Raw genomic sequence first — 23,155 nt, forward strand, 5'->3', positions numbered from 1 at the left:
TTGAGTTTCCATTTTAAATATCTCTATGATAAGTTCCACGGCACTTGATGATCCTGTGGATCTTTTCCAACCTAGTGATTCTGTGATTTTTAAATATTACTTATGGAACTTGTGATACTGCCTGGCTTAAAGGACTTTGGAAGTTTTGACATATGTTTTTCAACTTTTTCAACACTGAACCAGCTGCCAGTTTTGCCAGGTTTAGATTAAGTCCTGACAAGGCCAAAAACCCCAGGGATACTATTTAGTGTTTATAGACAAACTACAGTGAACACGCTCACTTTTTGCAGCACATTTAGCTAATGTAGACAGCACAGAGCTATTTAACATTTAAGAATATCAAAGCAGCAGACTAAAAGCCTTCTTTCTTCAGCAGGCTGACAATCAGCTGGGAAGTTGGAGTCTCCTCTACTACGAATCAAAAAAGCATGTGATCAAACAAATGAGTTCAAGAGGTCAAAAGACATATTTGGAAAGTGAGTAGCTCTCTCTTACAGCCTCCCTAAACGGATTATTAAATACACACAAACACTGTTTAACAAAAATATAATCTACATAGACAGAGCAAATGTTTGTTGTTAAGTGAAAATTAGCAATATTTATATAATCCATAATGTGTCTTTGCCTAGAGCCTTCCCAGACTCTAGGGCAGAAACAGTAGAAGAAAAAATGGCTAGAGCTTCAAGGCATTGTGCATATATGCCTTCATTAACAGGTTTACATTGACTGAAAGTACAATACCTCTTTATAGAACAAGAGAAAACAAAATTCTTGCTTCAGACAAACCGCTTTATATTTTTTGTTGGTATAATGTATTAAGTAAAGCTATTAATAGCCATTTCGTAAGTAGAGGAACAGAGAAATACTGAGGGTAAGTGATATAAAAGAAGTTATACAGTAATTCAGAGAGAGAATGAGGAATAAAATGTAAATGTCTAACATATTGTTTCATTATAATTCAGAGGACACCTAAATATTACTGGTATTTTACCCATGTGCAATTGCATGCATCTCAATCTCGAAGAACTTATCCCTGAATCACAGCAAGTTTACTATCAGCTTGACTTGTGCACCCTTCTTTACTTACAGAATACAGAACTAGCCACCAAGTCTTCATTAACACTCTGTTATTACTGTACAAAAACAATTTTTATAAAGATGCTTGTCATTTCTGACCAATGTTTGCATTTTCTGTTGTCCACACCTTACTGTAACTTAGATTCCTACTTTTTTTTCCAGTTCTGCAATTTAATGCTACATGAGATATAAGTCTTTAGGAGCTAATTACATTTCTTGTTCTCTCAATGTTATTGTGGATGAGGACATTGTTTGAACAGCCTGTAAGTATTTCACAGTCCTCGTGGCAATACGGGAGTGGTAAAGCAAAAAAAACCCAAAATGATCAGTCCTCTCTGATTGTAAGAAATGCTTCCTGCTTAGAGGCAGCTACATATCGATGTGAGTAAGCATGCTCTGGCTTCCAAGATGAACTATAAATCAGTAACCGTGTATTAAAAACTAATGATGTATTTGACTTTAGAATAGATGAGAAAGAAAAATTCATCCTTGCCAGAATGAATGTACATGAAATGACATTCTGATGTACTAACTTCTATTTTTTAAGGATTAAAGAACTTTTATAAAAATAGAACTATTGGACTTCTTAGCACCAAACAAATTTCTTAAAATTAAGCTTCATGTAACTGCTTCTATGGCAAAGCCATTAAAGAAAAGTATATTCTCGTTAACTAGCATTTATGTCCTGATATTGTTAAAAATCAGACAAAACACATACATAGTTAATTGATAGTTTATTACAGGAATATGGAGAAGAGAAAGATAATACCATAGCTTGTCCTTATGCAGCCGTGACACTGGACCTCCTCACAAAATATTTCCACAAGATGTTCCTGCCAAAGGGGACTACTCGCTTTCTTTTACCCCTCTTCCCCTTATTTCTAGTCATGTGAAGTACTCCCTCCTTTACCTCAGCTATATCAGTTGACACACACCTTTGCAACCACTCATACAGTAGAAAATTTTCTTGTGCTTCTGCTGGCTTAGTTTTTTCTTATTACTTCAGAAGCTCTAGATTAGGAGGTTTTGATAATCAACGGAGCTGCAATAAAAACAGTGCCATGAGCTTGTTCCTGGGAGCTGTGGGAAAATGACAGGGAGAAGCCAGTTCTCTTTTCAGTAGCAGTGAACTGCTGGATCAGCTCTCCACATCACTCCATCACACCCTCTATATCAGTAGGACTGACTTTCTACCCTGCAGGCTTGCTTTCAGGCACAATGACCTTAACTGAGTCCCTAAGCAGGCAAAACTGGCATGGCTCAGTTGGAAAGCGAATCCTATTAAAAAAATATAGGCGCTGAGTCAGTAAATAATCAAAATATGCAAATGCGAAGCACTGATGCTGGAAGACTTTCAAATGAGACAAACCCCAGATACCTCCTGATCAGTTGTCATCACCAGTGACTCCTTGGGTTCCCTTGCAGCAGAAGTGCTGTTAACACCAGCATCCTGATAATTTTCCTGTTTCTGGAAATTTTCAGCTTGTACTCTGAGAGTTCTATGGCAGCATAAATGGGAGAATATTTGCTTTTATTGATCTTTTAAATGATGGACCTGTAGTGTTGCTGTGCATCTAAAAAAGAGCATCTACTTTTCTTTATCTGTGAACACCAGGGAATGAACGCACATTTTGTTGTACTTGTCATGAACATATCAATAAACATAAAAAAGCATGCACTTATATCCAATGGTGTTACAGAAAGGTCTGGATTTTAATTGGCCTCTTTACTTTGAAGTGGTGACTATACATACAGATGACTTCTACAGATCACCACATATGAATGCCAGGACATTTTTTTATAACAACATCTGGTCACGTGTTTTTCTGCACATCTGATCCTGTATTGAAAATTATTTTCTAAGTGCATTACAGAGTTTTTAAAGGCTTTGAATTAGTACCAATTTTCCTAGGGGTTACTATTTGCCTATTACAGAGGCAAGCTCCTTACTATTACAAGACTATGCCTCTGCCCCTGTGGAAAACTGTAATTAGATGTTCTTAGTTGTTGGTTCTCTTATAACAATCTTATGTTTGTAGTCCAGTATTAACTGTTTGGCCCACAGACTTGATATTTTGCAGAGATACGCTTTCGCAACCTCATTGAAGTATGTAACAATTTGATCAAGTTTCAAATCTTTGGAAAACAATCACTTCATCATTCTGAGCAACATGTTGTAGATTTTAATGGTAAATGATCACTAAATTTTGTCCTCACCGAGCATGCTCTCCGCCTTGATCAAAGTAGGCTGGTGCTTCAAAGAAAGATGCCATAGTACAATGCTACAACAATCAGAAAGACATTCTTTAATAATAATTAGGCTCATTGGCTTCAGAGTGAAGCCAACAGCAAGGCTCGCTGACTTCAAAGTGAAGGTAAAACTATTTCTCCAGCAGCCTTATCACATCTCCTTTCTTATCATTCACGGGCAGAGGAAGAAGCCATCTAATTCAGAGGCATGGCTAAAAGCAAATTAAGAGTTCAGGGAAGAACAATATGGGTACAAAGAGTCTGCTGAGAGTAGAGCTTTAAGAGTAGAAGAGAAGCTATAACAGACCTGGGTGAGGTGAATTCAGTGATGAGAAAGAACAAGAGGGCCCAGAGCTACATTATGAGGTGAGGAGGAGCATCAAAACACCAAGAACATAGAAACAGTTGGAAAAATAGAAGAACCTGAACTAGGACTTGCTGGAGAATGTAGAGATTAAAAACAGAAGTGATTGGAGTGATAGAAGAACAAGGCACAAGAAGTTGACTAACAGGAGAAGAAAGACTTAAGGACAAACAGAATGAACAGCAAACGGAAACTGATAAGAGAGAGGAACCAGGGACAGGGAACCTAGGACTAGCTGGCCAAGAAAATCTGGAGACATTAGAGATAACAATAGGACTTAGACTTGATACCAAAAATGCTGGCAAATAAACTCTCTAAAACTCATTTTGGTGTTATAGAAAGCAAACATCCTTTAATACAGGCCTGGACGCATGAGGGAATGATCTCCATCAATCACACATAGTGAGACAAGAGCTGGGGACAGAACATATTTCCTATTTACATGCATATGTATAAATTTTCCTAGAAATCTTATGCATATTCTATTACTTTCCAAGGACTAATTTTCATGTTATTAAGAACTTCACAATAGTCAAGTCTCTTGCTAAGTGGAGTTTGGGAGCCAGTTCTCTGTCTGATCTTGCATTTGAGATAGGGAAAGACTGCAAACAGAGCTGATTGTAGAAGAACACACATCTGTTCAGCATGTATCATACCTAACACAAGGTATTATCACCTCCAAAAGAAATGTGCCTGGAAATACACTATCTGAAAAAAACATGTTACCAGAGGGACATCCTGTTTAACTTTGAAAAATTACAGTTACTTAGATGAAACTTTACTTTAGCTTAAATCAAAATATTCCACTTTTTGTAAAAATAACTACTTTTGTATCAGACTGGTAGGGAAAATTAGGGCCAAATCCATTGCAATGGGTCCTCTTCACCAATACAATCTGCAGGTACTACTGCACACAAATTGCAAATAATCATCCTTGGCAAAATAAATATTTAAGATGAGTGAGGTGGTGACAGGATGGACAAAGAGTTAAACTGCCTTAGGTGAGCACTAATTCACAGTGGGAGTGCTAGGAAGCAATACCCTTCCTACATTCCAGTCATGCATAAGCATAAAGTGCAGAAGCTTGTCTGTTACAGCACTCCCAGTTAAGCCTTGAGGAAATAAATGCTGTCTTAGTCTTGATTCCTTCACACTGCATATTATAGAGATATCTCCCAGAATGCCACAAGGAATCCATTCCAGAGCTCCTCTTAGCACAAGGATTGTTTCACTCTGTCTGTATTTTCTACTTGGTCAACAGCTGGGAAAACTGATGCTCTTTGGGCCAGCCAACCCACAGCTGCAGGCAATCTGATCTATGAGAGGTTACGTGGGGGAGGTCTGCTTGGGAGACTAGATGCAGCAGAAACTTCTGCTGTAACACTGGCAGAGCTCCCTCACTCACACCACACAGTTCCTGGTACGTTTTTCCAGAAAAAGAAAACAAACAAACAAACCTCAGAAGTCAACTTCACCTTGAAACTGTGCTTAGAGCTACTTCTTTATTTTAACTTGCATATTTTTGTTTGGTCTTTTAGCATTTAAGCTACAGAGTCTTACGGCATGTAAGTATATACATGTTTATGACTTATGAATCATGACATTTAATTTTCTTCATCAACATTAGTAGGTGTTTGTTTATAATAATGCACCAGAGCTTATCTCACGCTAGACAAATTTCATATTACAGAATGATTGCTGAGCTTAGGAAGGTGTGTTCATTTGCATTTAATTCCCTTCTGAAACAGTGAAATTCTGCCACCCTCTGGACAATAACTAAACTAAGACATATTTACAATCAACCTCAAAAGTAAAAAGTCCCACTGCCACTGATAAACATTCACTGCTTTTTAAGCATGTTTTAAAATTAATTACTAGGCAGAATGAGAAATAGCTGTTACTATTAAACTACGACAAAACTATTACTTAACATACTGAATATCCTTTTTACTAATAGTATCTAATCAAACAGCAAACTTCAAAGTGTTCTCTTCTTAACCTTTTCTAGTAGTCACTTCATTGCTCACAGTTGTATTTTTAAAGATCTACTACCAAATTATGATATAACACTTCATCACGGTGATACATATTTCCACAAACCAGAACATTCTGGAACTAGCAGCATCTCTATGACTGAGCCAAAAGTGAACGTACATAGAACAGACTTCAGTAGGAGAAAAAAGGCTATGGACAAGGTTGCATTATGGCTGATCAAATAAGCTTTAAAACATAACAGTTGGAAAATACGTCTCTTCATTCACACGGCACGAAGCTCTTATTGCTAATAATATTGCTAGTCAATGCATTAATGTGATCATTTGAAACAGCAAGTGTCTGTGCATTCAAAGTCTCAAACTGTGCTTCCAGGATTACTGTGGGGAAGCAGGGCTGCAGCATGTAATGTACAGTACCTTGTTTTGGCTATGGAGCCTAGCTGCTGCTGTTCTTTGATGAGTTCAGCCAGCTGTTTCTGCAGAGACATCTCTTTACCATGTACTTGCTTAATAAACGGATGCTCCAAAAGGTGGGTAACTGAAGGACGCTTTTCAAAATCCTTGATAAGACACCTATGACAGAGAAATAGTAGTATCAGGCAATTACATTATTTCGTTACAGCACAATTTGAGATGGCTTAATACATGGCTGTTACTGTACAGTAGTTTCTTTTTCCATAAATTTGAGTTCTTCTTTGCAACAAGACTCTTCCTCTACAGTGGGATAAATCTAACATAAAACAATTAACTAAGTGAATTCACCCTACAAAGTATATAAGTGTAAAGGCTATGAGTTTGAGCTTACTACAAAAAAAGGGTGTTGTATCTTGTAAGTGCTGTACAGTTAATATGAATTAAACATAAATGAAAACAAACAGACAACACTTAATTCACTTTCATTTTCTACCTATTCTCTGAGAGTTTTGACTAAGAACTGCAGGATATAGCCTAATAAAAACCACTAGTGAAACCTGTGATAAGATACTAGTCAAAACGATCTGATATAGAACTTTGTTTAGGTAGATCTTCTATAACTATAAGCTTTAACATAAGAATCAGAAGATTCTGCAAAGCTACATAATTCAGACAGGAAGAGAAATGAATTAATTAGAACTAAATGCTAGTCAGGGTATCAAAATTCTGTCTGTGACAGGAACAGGTGATCTAGTAATGAGTAAAGAGATACATCCTATTACGTTAACATTAAATAATGTATCATGTTAATTTATATAATCAAGATTTAAAATTGAGAAAGCCATGATTAAAGTTGAATTCTCTTCTGTACAATAAAGCTGAAACAATACAATCCAAACAAAAGAATGATCTAACAGGATCAGACTAATTTCAAGTATCCTCTAATTCCTCTTATTATTCTGTGTATCTTGCTGAAATAATAATGTTGACATTATTTGAGAATGTGAAAAAGAAATGCTGCAATTCAGTACATACCTCCTTTCTAGCATCTATCATTTCAGCCAATTATAGCCCAAGGCGAGTTTACTTGAAGAGATTCATTCATATTACGTGCTTCACAACTACATCTCATATTTGCTGATATTAAATGATACACCTAATGTACTTTAACAGGGTCAAATTACACAAATGCAGATTATTTTCTCAGATAAAAGGCCAATGAAACTTTATAACCTTTTAGAATAGTTTATATTCTAGCAGTATCAGTTGCAACCTGCAAAATTTAAACTGCATCTAAAAAAAATTTAAAATCACACACATTTACTGATTTCGAATACTACCAAATTATTAAAGTTTAGCCTCACCTCGAATACTTTACTGAAGCCTAAAGTCTGGTCTTAAAATGATCCTGAAATATCTTTTGACACCACTTTAAGACTTTAGGTTCCTGAAAACCATTTTTCCAACATTCTTCTTGGTACATCTAGTCCCGAAAAGACAGTCTGCAAAATGTGTCATCAGTTCTGTAAGTATTTTTCATATTTCGCTACAGGCTGTAGCTGTAGCCTCCCGACAGAAAGACTAAAGTAACAGGACCTGCTTTACCTCCATCCCTCTGAGCACAAGGCTATAAATACCAGTCCTTCCCTCCTGTGAAGAGATGCATCATCAGCTTTCAACAGTTTGACACACTCCCTCCCCTCTCTTTTCCTTTTGTGATCCTTGTTTTTTAAAAGTCAATACACCCACACAGACAACATGGTCCATGCCAATCGTGATTTCATTTACATGTTTCTTGAGAAAAAGGAAAAAAAGTATTTGAAAAGAAAAATAATATTAATTGGAAAGGCAGAGGAAAAAACCCCAAACAAGAAAAAACTATGTAGCATGCAAAAAACTGATTGGAAGCATCTGAAGTGGAGACTTCAATCTGAAAAGCTCATGCACTCATGCGACTTTTATCATTCTAAAAATAATTACAAATTTGTAGTATTTATGCTATATTGTTAATATGTAAATTTTCTTGCTAAATCTGATTACGTTGGGAATTTTTCAGTAACATAATTTACTACAGGCGCAGCTATGTCATAGAATCATAGAACAGTTCGGGTTGGAATGGACCTTTAAAGGTCATCCAGTCCAACCCCCTGGCAGTGAGCAGGGACATCTTCAGCTAGATCAGGTTGCTGACAGCCCCATCCAACAGATGTTTCCAGGGATGGGGCACCTACAACCCCTCTGGGGAGCCTGTTCCAGTGTTACCTTCGCTGTAAAAATTTCTTACTTATACCTAGTCTAAATCTACCTTCTTTTAGTTTAAAAACATCACCCTTTGTCCTATCACAAGAGTCCCTAAAATAATGGCAGTTACTTCTCAGAAAGTAACAACATCAGAATTTAATGGATTCTTTTCAAGAAACTGCGCAGGTCCAGACAGAATATTTTGTGCTCACAAAAAGTGTGAAGAACATATAAATCTGCCTGGTGATATGCGGTTACTAATGTGAGTTCTACTATCAGCTCAAGATCAATGCACCTCCAAAGACACTCTTTGGACAAGATTCAGAAGCTGCAAAAGAAAATTTCTGTATACGTGGCCCATAGGTGAAACATCCAAATGTCCAGGGTACTGTCATTAAGGAAGCCCAACCAGAAGAGAGAGAAAGAAAATATTTTAAGGGAAAAAAAGTTCTTAAGTTCTCTGTTACATGCCAGAAATTCTAGCTGTTTCAGAGTGGTAAGCGTTTGTATGAGCACAGGTAAGTTCTGTCAAAGAGGCAGTCTTGAAGACTGCCTTAGGATTACCTTTGCTTTCATTGCATACTCCTGACAGTACCCCAGTGACTATTTACTCTTCATGCACGCTACTCTTCTGCTTTGCATCTAGCAAAATTTATATGTTATTTCATCTATATGCAGCCTTCAGTAGCAGGCCATTTTTGCAATCTGCAGTCACTAAGAATTTCACTTGAAATACAAGTAAAACTTCATGAATTCATGAGATGGCAAAGCTAATGACAGAAGACATGTCCACAGAATCACAGAATTGTTTAAGTTGGAAAAGGCCTTTAAGATCCCCAAGTCCAACCCTTAACCTAACCCTGCCAAATCCACTAACCCATGTCCCCAAGTACCATGTCTACACATCTTTTAAATACCTCCAGGGATGGTGTCTCAACCATTTCCCTGGGCAGCCTGTTCCAATACTTGACAACCCTTTCATTGAAGTAGTATTTCCTAACTTCCAACCAAATCCTCCCCTGATGCAGCTTGAGGCCATGTCCTCTAGTCCTATCACTGGTTACTCGGGAAAAGAGACCAACACCCACAACATTACAAACTCCTTTCAGGTAGCTGTAGAGAACGATAAGGTCTCAGCCTCCTTTTCTCTAGACTAAACACTCTCAGCTCCTCATAAGACTTGCTCTGCAGCCCCTTCACCAGCTTTGTTGCCCTTCTCTGGATGCGCTCCAGCATCTCAATTTCTTTCTTGTAGTGAAGAGCTCAAAACTGAACACAGGATTCAAGGTGTCACCAGCACCAAGTACAGAGGGACAATCACTTCCTTCATTCTGCTGCCCACACTATTTGTGATACAAGCCAGTGTGATGTTGGCCTTCTTGGCCACCTGGGCACACTGTTGGCTCATTTTCAGCTGGCTGTCAAGCAACACCCCCAGGTCCTTCTATGCCAGGCAGCTTTTCCAGCTACTCTTCCTCACACCTGTACCTCTGCATGGGGTTCTTGTGACACAAGTGCAGCACCTAACACTTAGCCTTGCTGAACCTTCACATGATTCCATGACCAAAGTCTCCGTTCCAAGCTCAGACAGAGCACACCTACTACTACGCCAAGTTCGTGCCTATATTGGAAGAACAGAGCCCTTTCAGATGGTTAGTGAGATGCCACCAGAAAGTAGAGCTAATGGCTAACAATTGCGCAAGGAAGAGGGACACCTGCTTAAATACACATCTGTAATATCTTGTGTGAGTATTTCTACTGCGAGACTGACAGGAGACCATACATCTTCACTGAGGTGGGTTTAAACCATCAAGTTAAACAACAAGTTCCTAGCACATAAGGAACACAGCAGGAAGAAAACCAAGCAATCCATAGGAAATTGAAGCATGTATGGCACATATACTCTCCTTTTGGTCTGAAACATGGCCAGTTCTAGAAATTACTCCTTGTTATGTTTCAAGTACCAGTAACTGGCTTGCAGCTTATTCATAGTAAGTATTGTGGGCTCAGTGTGTATTCAGATATTCAGTACCAATTTGGTGTATCACCAAGCCTGCTGAGATGGAATGCAGGATGAAGAGCTGTCATGTGACACTGAAAAGGTAGTCCTCATGTTTCTATTCTTGGTGCATATTCCTTTGTCCTAATTCCTCTCTGTAGATAAGACCTACCAATATTCTGAGGTATATTTACATGCTCTTCTTCCACACACTGTCATTTCAACTGTGTTGCTCATAGTGCCACACGGAATGCAAGCTGCTGAAAGAGGAATAGTACAGTGACAAAACAGCTTTTATAATGCCAGGAAACAGTCTTACTCAATGCACTCAACAGAAATCAGTGTTTGTTTTGTGTATGTAAAAAAGTTATTAAGAAGTTACATCATTGAAGGATTTGCTCCTGAGGAAAGGAAAAAAACCTAAAATGTCTTCAGGTGCTCACCTGAGCATTCCTTTAAGAATGCTTGTGACAGTTTGGACAGCCAGCTTAGGCACTGCCAAACATCAGCCATGCTGCAATTACACATAAAACCTACAAGTACGATGCCCCTGCAACTTAAGCCAAATTGTTTGGCCCACGAAAACCACTTTTTTTTTAAAAAAAAAAAGTGCATCATATCCATCAATCCAAGGCAGTCTCACCACTTTTTAAAAAAAAAAAAGTGGTGAGACTGCCTTGGATTGAGCAAATTGAATAGCAAATTTACTACAAGATGGCTTTCATATACGATATGATGCAAATATGATCATATTTGTTCTACCTTTTTTTAGATCTGAAATAACGTGAAGGGTAAGTAAGCAGAGGGGTAAAAAAAACCCACTGTATATGTTTGCCTTGATGAAAGTAAATCCATTACCTAATTTGAAATTCTACTATCTTCCATCACGCTTTCTTAGCTGAAAATTAATTCTCAGAATTCATTAGTGTCACTACATTAAACATAGGTTGCAGCCATTTGCTGCAATCTCACAGCCAGGCCCCTAAGCACCATTTCCATTCTGCCACAATTACAGGCAAAAATGAAGCATTTATTAGCAGGGGATAAAGAGCAGACTCCCATAGACACAGGCCCATCTGAGACAGCTTCTAAAAATTCACTAGCTGCTTGCACTTGGACGATAACATTGTTGGAATTGATATGTCTCAACAACGTAAACTGCTATTTTGCAAGTTACAAACCAGATGACTGAAAAGGGGAGCTTTATTAGCATTCATGAGCTAATATTTACTAACAAATAAATGGAAAGAAATAGATTTCCCAAGAACTGCAATGGTGGCCTAAATATCCTGTGTGCTGAGAAACAGAAAACAATTACTAGCATCATTCATTACTGCAGCCAAACTTAAGTAGAGCAGCAATAGTTATTTCTTTCAGAAATATTCTTTCATCAAATCTATTTCAACCTACTTGGCCACAAGTACTTTCTTTAAAAATAAAGCAAGCAAGCAGCTCCAACCTTTACAGCCTAGTTTCATTATAATGTACCTCTAGCATTTTGTTTTGTTCAACTACAACATCTTGTGAAGGCTACATTTCTGATGATTTTTTATCTGCCGGAAGTGGATTGCTGGACCTTATTTTCTCTTATAAACCAAAAATCCAACCCAACACCTTGTCACTGACTGTCATCTACATGCATAGACAATGCACAAGTTATTATCTGGAAGAAATTATTACTGTATATTACAGCTGGGGGATCCACAGCACAGCCTCTGGGTGATAGATTCAAAACCTCCAATTTGTTCAATAAATGGTTGAACTGCTTCTTGCTGCTCCTCTGGTCCAGATGTCTCTACCATTCCCTGGCCCATCAGGGTGTTTTCCCTGACATCTGCTCCTTGCACAGCTTTGCAGCACTCTCCCCTGCCCTCCAAATCACAAGAAGCTGCTTGCACAAGCACCTGCTGCTCTTTCTGTTGCCTACCAATGAGGAATCATTCGAGGAATCTCCTGTTGGGACAGAAGAGCTTTCCAGGGTCTTGAACAAAACTTCAGGTCATCCTGAGGTGCTGAGGTCCTCTCCTCCCAATCCTGCCACCCCCCATCCCCAGAAGCTACCAGGATGCCCCTCAAAAGGAGACACAGTTCAGGTAGGGATCTAGAATGGAAGTTCGCTAGAGGGAGAAAGAGTAAGGTCATATTCTCTTGATTCTCTCCCTAGGCAGGAAGAAGGTGGTCTCTGGGTTCCAAGAACTCTTTTTTTTTCTCTTCCATACATTCCCAAGCTACTTCCATCAGTCTCACAGTGGAAGATGAATGCAACCAAGAGCATGACCCCATCTGGGTTGTCAATCTTCCTTAAAGATGTGGAAAGAGAGAGACATTAACAAGAAAGAACATCTGGACAGGTACATTAGGTCAGAAACTTTCCAGTCAAGGAAGGAAAAATAACAGTCTCTGAGATTGTTTTTAACTGGTTAAAATGCTCTGTTCCTATCCATCACTCTGACTGTTCTTCCTCCCTCTGTACCATACCGCATACAAGCATTCTGCTTCGGAAACTGTCAGCCTTTGGCCTGGACAGGCGCACACTCTCCTGGGTGGAAAACTGGTTGGATGGCCGGGCCCAGAGAGTGGTGGGAAATGGAGTTAAATCCAGCTGGAGGCCAGTGACAAGTGGGGTTCCCCAGGGCTCGGTGCTGGGTCCAGCCCTGTTCAATGTCTTTATCAATGACCTGGATGAAGGGATCAAGTGCACCCTTAGCAAGTTTGCAGATGACACTAAGCTGGGTGGAAGTGTTGATCTGCTGGAAGGTAGGGAGGCTCTGCAAAGGGATCTGAACAGGCTGGACCACTGGGCAGAGTCCAATGGCAGGAGGTTTAACAAGGCCAAATGCCGGGTCCTGCACTTGGGGCACAACAGCCCTGTGCAGTGCTACAGACTGGGAGAAGTCTGTCTAGAAAGCTGCCTGGAGGAGAGGGACCTGGGGGTGTTGGTTGACAGCGACTGAACATGAGCCAGCAGTGTGCCCAGGTGGCCAAGAAGGCCAAGGGCATCTTGGCCTGTATCAGAAACGGTGTGACCAGCAGGTCCAGGGAGGTTATTCTCCCTCTGTACTCGGCACTGGTGAGACCGCTCCTCGAATCCTGTGTTCAGTTCTGGGCCCCTCACCACAAGAAGGATGTTGAGGCTCTGGAGCGAGTCCAGAGAAAAGCGACAAAGCTGGTGAAGGGGCTGGAGAACAGGCCTTATGAGGAACGGCTGAGAGAGCTGGGGTTGTTTAGCCTGGAGAAGAGGAGGCTGAGGGGAGACCTCATTGCTCTCTACAACTACCTGAAAGGAGGTTGTAGAGAGGAGATTGATGGCCTCTTCTCCCAGGTGACAGGGGACAGGACAAGAGGGAATGGCCTCAAGCTCCGCCAGGGGAGGTTTAGGCTGGACATTAGGAAAAAAATTTTCACGGAAAGGGTCATTGGGCACTGGCAGAGGCTGCCCAGGGAGGTGGTTGAGTCCCCTTCCCTGGAGGTGTTTAAGGCACAGGTGGACGAGGCGCAAAGGGGCACGGTTTAGTGTTTGATAGGAACGGTTGGACTCGATGATCTGGTGGGTCTCTTCCAACCTGGCTATTCTATGATTCTATGATATGTAGCTGTAGCCTACACTGGTCAGTCACATACAGCAGAGAAGCGGAGAAGAAAAAGACATTTCAGGAATTCTGTTTGTAATAATGATGCAAGGATGTGCCTGCTTCCCATTCCCAGGCCTGCCCATCCCCCACTGCAGCAGGTCACTTGTTAGCAAAAATGAACTAAAAAAACTGTGACAGCTTTGCCAACAGCATTTCTGTTTTCAGTCCTAATTCAAGAGGACACACAGGATACAAATAGCCTTATCCTCAGAACTATATATAGTTACCCCTTTGGAAAAAGTGAATGCTGAACATTCAGGGTACGTATGTAAGTTAAATAGGCCTCCTGTCTTGAAACAGTATTCCATGATAAATAACAAGAATTTTACTGTACCTTCTGCTACAGTCAGACATCAGGATGTAAGACTGAATTTATAACAAAGTACTCAATCATCATGTGCATAATACAAATTTTGATGGCCAGAGCACATTTATATCTTTACTGATCTGCCTTTTGACAGCAAATGCCATAAATTACTAGTCTTCCCTAACAACAAGAGGAATACTCTAATACTGAAATGTTGCTAGCACCTGTTTTCTTAATAAATCTTCTTGCAGATAAATTTTTAACATCAAGCACCATATAGTGTAATTTAGAGCACACACCTGAAACCTAACAAAGGTTCACTCACACCGAAATGGTAATATTAAGTATAGTAAATAGATTTACCACTTCAAAAATTACAGCAGGTTTCCCAGCCTCCTTTGGGCTGAGTGGACACAATTTATTCTGGCTTTTATATATATGGCTTAGAGAGCAAACAACAGAAATTCTGTGGAGTGGCACCTCTTGCAGCTCTTAGAAGGGGACACACTTTGCTTGTGTTGAAATCTTTAGAATTTTACCAGAGACAACAGAAATTCAGTTAGATCAATTCTAGGAAATATCTCAAATACCAATAACCTGTCTTTATTGTATGAAGAAATTGGGATGTTTCTAGCCTTTTACAAGGAATTGGTCTGCTCTGTTTGTTTGGCCTGTCCTTCAAGAGCCAGAGACACAAATTGCCTTGGAACTTTTTACAGCTGAAGCTTTTTATTAGAAACAGTATGATTTGCATTTGTACCAAACATACTCCCTTAGGTATCCATCCCACTTCAGCACTACAGCATGGAACTGATATGAGGCAGCTGGAACACAGAGAATGTAGAAGATGAAGAAAGCACAGTCTGATACTGACAGTATATTCCTTTCATATCTTATGTCACAGCTGGAAAGTCAGCTAAGGATAGAGATATTTTTCTCTCCTTTGGTGTGTAGTGCATTCTTTCTTATCCTCCAGGAAGTGAGGACAGCCACTAAAACAGCTATTGTAAGCATGCCATAATCATAGAGCAGCTGGGAAAAGTTTCTCCTTTACACACCATTAAGCTGACTGCCTGATACTCTCTGCTGTGAAACCCCAAATCCAGCCATGCTATGACATCTTCATTTGGAGTAATTCACAAACACCTGGGTAGGTGAGATCAGGTTAGTTCTATCTGTTGGGAATCCACAGGCAGTAACAACATTTTTCCCATTATTGTGTGCCAGACCTGACCTGGACCCCATGGCCCACAAGAGGACAGCAGTCACACTTGTGCTTCTTGGAGTTTCCCTTAATCTAGAAATACACTGAACTGCCTCAGTGTTGACTCTGCTGTTGATTATTGAGTGACTTCAGGCAAAATACCCTTTATCTCAGTTCCTTCAGCTGTAAAAGAAGGAACAGATGACTTAAAAATCCGCTGACAGGAATAAGGCATTACTATTCTACTGCTGTTTCATCAGTGCAATGCAAAGGTACTATTGCCAGGCAGAAATGCTGGATGATTTTTTTTTATATTTTTTGCAACTCCCATTTTCACCGCTCTCCTATTTCTGTAATTCTGCCTTTTATACCATCAAAAATGCATTACAAACAAATCCGGATCACCTAGAACACATCCTTTCTTTGAGAATTAGAATAATTTAAATTGAAGAAATAATTCCAACCCAAAACCCAAAGTGTTACAAGGTCAGCACAGACGTATTGCACTTCTCTTTGCTCCTGCTACTTTCCTTCCTTCCTACCTTGCATCCTAGTGTTCATATCTACAACTTGTGTCTTACTGTCCTCACTCTTCTGCCATGCCCAGCCTTTACTTTTACTAACTACTGTGGAAGTGAAAACCACATGATAATAGGTTGTAACATCCTGACGCTACATTTCCTTTCAAGTAAAGCAGAGAGACAGCAAACATTAGCTATCGAAAAGGTTTTCCTTCCAATAAATGCTAATAGCATTAGAGCTCCAGAAGCTTCGAATTAAGCTTAAAATGCATCCCAGCAAAAGAGCAATATGCAGAGACTACCTGAGAAACTGAAATGCTCATACTTAATGACAATAGGATCTTGAAGAAGGGAGTAAGGAAACTTTATCTCATCAATTACTTCACATACTCTCTCTGATACTATGCACTTCTATGGAGTATACTATTCCTAGAATTGCAAGTGCTTCCCAAACAGGCTTGTTGCTCCACCATGGATACGTATCTTTCTCACTACAATATACCTACTAGTGTGTTTACAACTGAGAATAGCAAGTCAACAATTCCACAAACCACAGGAACCAAGGGAGGAATGAGAGTTTATCACTACTGGTAAGGAACTCAACAGCATACTTCACAGAGTGAAAGGATACAATGACATTTGTAAAATGTAGCACATTTTTTTACAGGGTCAGGACTTCAAACCTGCATTAGAATTTTGCATTTTTTTACTACAGTTTCTCTACAATTAGAAAGCTGAAGACAATGATAACTATTATGCATGCCCATTCATCTGTATGAAAACACCTCATGTAATCTTCAAAACTGGAGGAGATAGTTCATCAGTTAGTACAATTAAGTATTTAAAATTCATCTATAGGCAGATTCTCAGAGTCTACATCATTGAATAAAATGCAAAACGTACAGGTTTGGTGGTAACCTTACACATCACAATTTGTATCTCTTTTACATTTGCAAACCTCTTTGTCTTCTTAGACGCTGAAATTAATGAGTTATGTCACACATGTTATGTTCTTAGTGGCAGAAACAGTAAAATATTCTTTATGTAATATGAGAAGAATGTCACTAAACAGTCGCTTAGATTGTGAAAAATTTTGACCTGTATTCAGAGAAGTTACATCTAAATGGAGCAGTTAAAACCTATACAATCTAGATGATCTATTCATTGAATAATTCTGAATGTAGACTCTTCCATATGAAATTCAGCTTGCAAGGCTGTGTTTAAAAAAAACACAAAAACTAAAAAAACTAAATCTATCAAGACAAAAGTACAAAACTAAAAGTACAAAAAAGTACAAAAACTAAATCTATCAAGACTAAAATTATATTTGTATTGTATTTGCAATGTCATTGCTAAAAGAAAGTTACATTTTGATGATAAATATGATCATAAATCCTGTAACTTCATAGTTTGACTTTAGTATTTCCTGAATTTCTTTATTCTTTAATTCCCTCCGGTTCAAAAATAACTAATTAATTCAAACAGCCATAGTAGCTAATCGTTGGTTAAACAAATTTAAAAGGAGAACGTCTGTCCCTGGAGATACCATTGCTCATTTTAATTAAAATTACTATTTTGTGATGTAATGTAAATAAAGGTTATTGTATCCTTCTGCTCCAAGAACATATTAACTCTTCTATCTACCCCTAGAGATTAGTCAAGGTTTTGAACTGCCAAGAAAATTATTTGCAGAATGTGAGATAATTGTAGTGAACAGGCTTTTCAAATTCATTTTAACATATAGCCTATACCATTTTATAGAAGAATTCTGAAGCACTCTATGTCTACAGTGGTGGCAGACACAAATTGTTATCTTAAGAGAGCAATGTTATCTATGCTGCAGCTATTAAAAAAAATGTCTTCATCAATATTCATGAGCAGTGCATAGAATGAACTTGCCAAAATTGATATTTTATTTCAACACAGGAATAAACATAGGTAAAATTATATTATTTTTAGGAGACAATCCTCCAACAACTGATGTGGCTGTTTGCCTGGCCCTATAAGAATGGTAAACACTACTAATATGCAGATAAAAATAAACAGATAATCCATTCTTTCTCAAATTATGAGCAGAGCAGCCGACTTCTTCATGGACAATTAGAAAAGTACAGATAAATAGGCATACACAGAATTTTACTGACCTTTTAAAAGTATATATGTGCTGCATGTGTCTCAGTAGATACCAAATACAAAATTGGGCTAGTACCAGCCATGGCTTGACTGAAATCGTGTCTTGTCTGTGTATTTTAAACAAAATACCTAAATTGGATTAGCTATTGCATTTTAAAAATCCTTATGAGAACAACATATTACAGTTTTCATCTCAAGTCCAGGTCAACAATACTAAGAACAGAAATATAAATTCACCAAGCTAAGAACTATCTTGACCCAATGAATCCATCCAGATTTTGTAAGTAATGCCTCTGACTTTAAAACGCTGCTGCAAAATCATGCTGCAAATCAGGCAGTGGAGTCATAGTTAAAAATACAGGCTTCATTTCTGAAAAATGTACAATTAGCATTTTAACAGTTTAAAGAATTATCCACAAAAGTACATTGAAACTTCCAGCTCAGGCATGTTGTAAATCACTGTATTACGTGATAGAACACTTGTAATAAAAATGCCTCTTGGGACAGTGGCATTTCAAGGGATGAGAATGGGAGGTGAAAAAAATCTACAAGGACCAGGTTTGGCAATCTTGGCATAAATAAAATTATCGTGTAAACAGAGCTGAAGTCAAAAGTGTGCTCAGCCAAAGCCGCATGCTTATTTTTTGTCAGCGTATGGGTCTGGCCCACAACTTGAACCAGATAAGCTTGTTATGCAAATGATGTTAGCCATCAGGAAGGAGGTAGATAATGAAATTATTCGAAAGCTAACCACCCATCACAAGGGTGACAGAAACATCAGGCAAGGTCCTAACATATGGATAAAAGGCAGTATGGAATTTATAAAAATCACTGCTTTTAATTTATCATAACTAAGCTGTCACAAGGTGGGCATTCATAAATGCATAACTAATGCATATAAATGAGCCAATTAGCAGTAATGGCTAAAAGGTTTGCACTTGTATGATCCAATGTTACATTATTTAATTCTTTTTTCTCAAAAATCCACTAATGTAAACCCAAGCATCCATAAAAGTATCTTGTAACCTCTGCATCATAACAACTTTATTAACAAATGCTCAAGAAGGAAGCAATGTCAGAGAACACCATTTCAGTGTTCTCTTAAAGGTAACTATAAAACCTACATACTTGTTACAATTGTTGCATTTCTCCATGTTAGGAGACTGCCTATGAGCATACTTCCTTACTTCATCGTACTCATTACTGTAAAAATGAAAAACAAATTTGAGAATCTGCAGATGTTGCTGATGAGAGGAAGTAATTAAGCAAAATTGATTAAAAATATACAATTTGAAGATATCAAAACCCCAAAGGATAAGATCAAAAACCAAGTATGGCCATTAAATGCTAGTGTCTGATTTCTTTTATGGACAGTGCCTGCTGAACTAAGGACTGAACAAACACTGAACTTAGATATTTTGTATTCTTCTCAGGCTCAGCAGGGATTTCAGAAAAGGAAGATACAAATAAAGAAAAACAATATAACAGTGCTGAAATTTAATGCACAATGTTTCTGAGAAAGGAATGTAATCATATTTACTAGGTGCACTGACTTTCTAAAGCACAGGTGGAATATAACCCATCAGTGCTAGAGGCCCCCAGAATATAGGCTACAGTCAATAGATAAGGTAAAAACAATGCTTCCCTGTAACACAATGGAATTAATTCGCTACACAGTGACTTTTGTAATTAAACACTGATACTGCCAATAGATCACAGCGTGCACTGCTATGTAGACAAGGACATGCATTATGGAGAAACAGAACTCAGGTCAATCTACTCTAGAGGATGTAATTCTACTGCCTACGCTGGAAGAGATCTTGAGTTACGTTGTAGTAATGACAGTATAGCCTTCCTCTGTAGGCCAGCAATTACAGTGCACCTCATCTTCCCATCTGATAAAAAATCAGCATAGCAATTCACAGAATCATAGAACAGTTTGCATTGGAAGGGACCTTAAAGATCATTCAGTTCCAGCCCCCTTGCAATAGACAGGGACACCTCCCACTACATCAGGCTGCTCAAGGTCCCATCACCTTGAACACCTGGCCTTGAACACCTCCAGGAAGGGGGCATCCACAACTTCTCTGGGCAACCTGGGCCAGGGCCTCACCACCTTCACAGTAAGAAGTTTCTTCCTAATAGCTAATCAAAATCTACCATTTTTTAGCTTAAAACTGTTACCCCTTGTCCTATCCCTGCACTCCCTGATAAATGTGATTTCTTAGTTTCACTGTAAAAAGAAAAAAATAAAGCAAAAGCATATTTTAGTTCAGTGACACCGAGAAAGTTGGTACCATCTAGGTAATGTACTACACTTGGTACAACTAGAGCTCAATTACATACATTGGCCACACAACCTATTGAATATTAAAGTGGAAAAAGACAATTATTTTCTTTCTTGTCTTTCAAATTCTTATATTAAATTGACCAGCAGTCATTTTCCCTAACTGTTTTTTGTCTTTGATTGAAAATTTCTCTGCAAAATCATCAAGGAAACCAGATATATTTTAAAATCTGTCCCAGGTCTGTTAAAGTCAAGAAGCAAATCAACTAAGGAGTTCAGAGAAGCTGTGAAGCAAATTACATCAGAAGATCAAACTGTGCTGTATAGCTTTCAAAAAGTGAAGCACGGTCTAGAGCCTGTGAAGGGAGAACTGAAGTTAAAAACCTGCAAAAGCAACAACTCCATAAAACAAATTCTATTTTCAGATTGATGCATGTAGGCCTTGCCAAATAAGCTGTTTTAAAAGAATAAACAAACTCACTGTGAAATGAAATGGTTGAATCCCCTGCACCATCTTTCAGGATGTAGCAAAGTAGGAGGAGGATTTCTGAAAAAAAAATACAAAGCTTATGTATTTAAAATAATTATTTTAAAGGAAATTATCTCACAGATATCAACAAAAATAGTAGTGGTTCCACTAGGGAGACAATGATGATTGAGAAAGGAATGGTCAGATTGCCTGTACGTCCTCTTCAGATGCCTGTTGGATTTTCCTTACTGTTGCTTATTCACTGACACAGTTCTCCCACTTTTCATGTCCTTCTCCATTTATATCAATGCCTTTGAAGCTGGAAGTCAGTATAGTTCACAGTGAGCTTCCCAATATTTCCCTTTCAATTCAGCTTGACTCAGGAAGAATTAAATGAAACTGGAATATTAACTGATCCATCACACCACTTTAGCCCTTTACCTCAGACCACCGACTCCAACCAAAATTTTTTAAAGCATGGGTATCTTCATCATAAGAACTACCAAACTGTCAACACTCTGTAAGATTGATTTTCAGTAGAGACTTCAAATTGTATTCAGTTTAGATCACATTGTAAACTTAAACCTATTAATATCAGATATTATTTTTAAAGTGAAATTTAGCAGACTCTATTTTGACATTACATAGTAAGACAGCCTCCCATAAGAATAATCCTTTAAACCCTAATGGGTGCCATGTTAGTTGGCATACAATTACCTTTCTTTCTGACTGTTACTGTTACAGTTCAATTACATAAACACACAGAGCTTATATTAAATAAACCAAATTATAAGTGGTTCAAATTTAAGAGGAGCAGCCCATAGCAGGCAGTGTTCACAGATCACATATTATATGATACTACGTTATCTTCCAGAGGTTTCTTCTGCAACTTAAGATTTTGCAAGTAATGAAGCGTATTACACTTTTTAAGATTAAACTTACATTTCCTGAAACCTTAATGATTTGTCTTTTGCTGTATTTGAGAACCCAATGCAAAGGGTCACATATTACTGAACCAGCAGAAAAAAAAAATCACAGTAAGACTTATTCAGCTATAGAAACACTCACTAATATTCTGGATCGTATCATGAATCACCTCATTTATAATGGATCCACATTCCACAGCACAACACTGCTTAGGAACTTCTCAAAGAACGAAAAGGCAAACAGTATAAACAATGCAAATTAGTGCTGTTCTGCTTAGTAGTCTTGAATTTCTCATGCATATTTATTCAAAGGGTAGTTCTGTTTAACCATTACCCTCAAATATCTGAATGAAGTGGTTTATAAAAAAAAAATTACAATGTGACTTTGTAATAGATGGACAATTTTACTTCACTTGTATATATTCAAAACAAACGCAGTCATCTAATGTCACTGCAGGCTGACATGTTTTCTGAGATGAATATGTTAGCAATTTTCTCTTTTGTTACAGAAGATTCAGGGAACACAATTTTCTTCGCGAAGTGAAGAAATTCAGAATGCTTTGAGATGAGCATCACTTATCACATTTATCATTAGGAAAAAAAATATGATTAGTTATTTTGAATGACTGTAATGTTTCAGGGTTGTCTTCCATTTACCAGGCTTATATGTTCATGCACAGCAAAGAACCTCATTTTTTACAAGCCTGAAAAAAAACCATAGAAAAGCATTTCTAGAGATACTCCCAGGGAAAAAAACTTGTGTCAAAGAAAGGTAAGCTTAGAAAACTTCTTTCTCTGTACTGAAAATGGTTCTCAGTCCATACATCCCACATGCATGAGCTTTTTTTGGTTTGGTTTTTTTCATTTTTAAATTATATCAGCATTGTCTGCTGAATATATGGAAATTTTGAATTTCACTGCAAAGTATGTAGTTTTGTCTTTTCTGATTGCACTTAAAATCTTTTCATGTTAGTAACAACGATGCTTACAAAAAACACGTGGTTTGGAGGCTCTCTTAATAATCTCACAAGAAACTTTTTTAAAAAATACACAAAGATACTTACATTAGTTGCAGATGTTATGATGGAAGCAGGTGGGATTTCCACATGGAAGAACAAACCAACAGAGCGGATGTCATCCAGGAAATATTTAGTCATTTGTGGGTTAATGGAGAAATTTGTGGTTTTAACCACACAGAACATGCTTTGTCCTACAAATTACTAAGCTACTAAATTCTCACTGATAGCTACTCTCTTAAAGATGTCTGAGCATGACATGTATCAATCAACACAAGGAATCTGTAACTCTACAGATGTTTTCTTAGCTTGATACTTTTG

At 38.1% G+C, this 23,155-nt stretch overlaps 1 protein-coding gene across 1 annotated transcript in view; it reads right to left on the minus strand.

The window, feature by feature from the left end:
- The window catches only part of MYO3B (myosin IIIB), a 204,895-nt gene that overhangs the window by 110,049 nt on the left and 71,691 nt on the right, over nt 1-23,155 (minus strand). Inside the window, exons 10-11 of the mRNA XM_069861149.1 lie at nt 20,905-20,970; nt 6,103-6,258 (exon numbers count right to left, since the gene is read on the minus strand). Coding sequence (XP_069717250.1) covers nt 6,103-6,258; nt 20,905-20,970 — 222 coding nt within the window. The remainder of the gene's footprint in view (nt 1-6,102; nt 6,259-20,904; nt 20,971-23,155) is intronic.

Source organism: Phaenicophaeus curvirostris, chromosome 7 (genome assembly GCF_032191515.1).
Source record: "Phaenicophaeus curvirostris isolate KB17595 chromosome 7, BPBGC_Pcur_1.0, whole genome shotgun sequence".
NCBI lineage: Eukaryota > Metazoa > Chordata > Aves > Cuculiformes > Cuculidae > Phaenicophaeus > Phaenicophaeus curvirostris.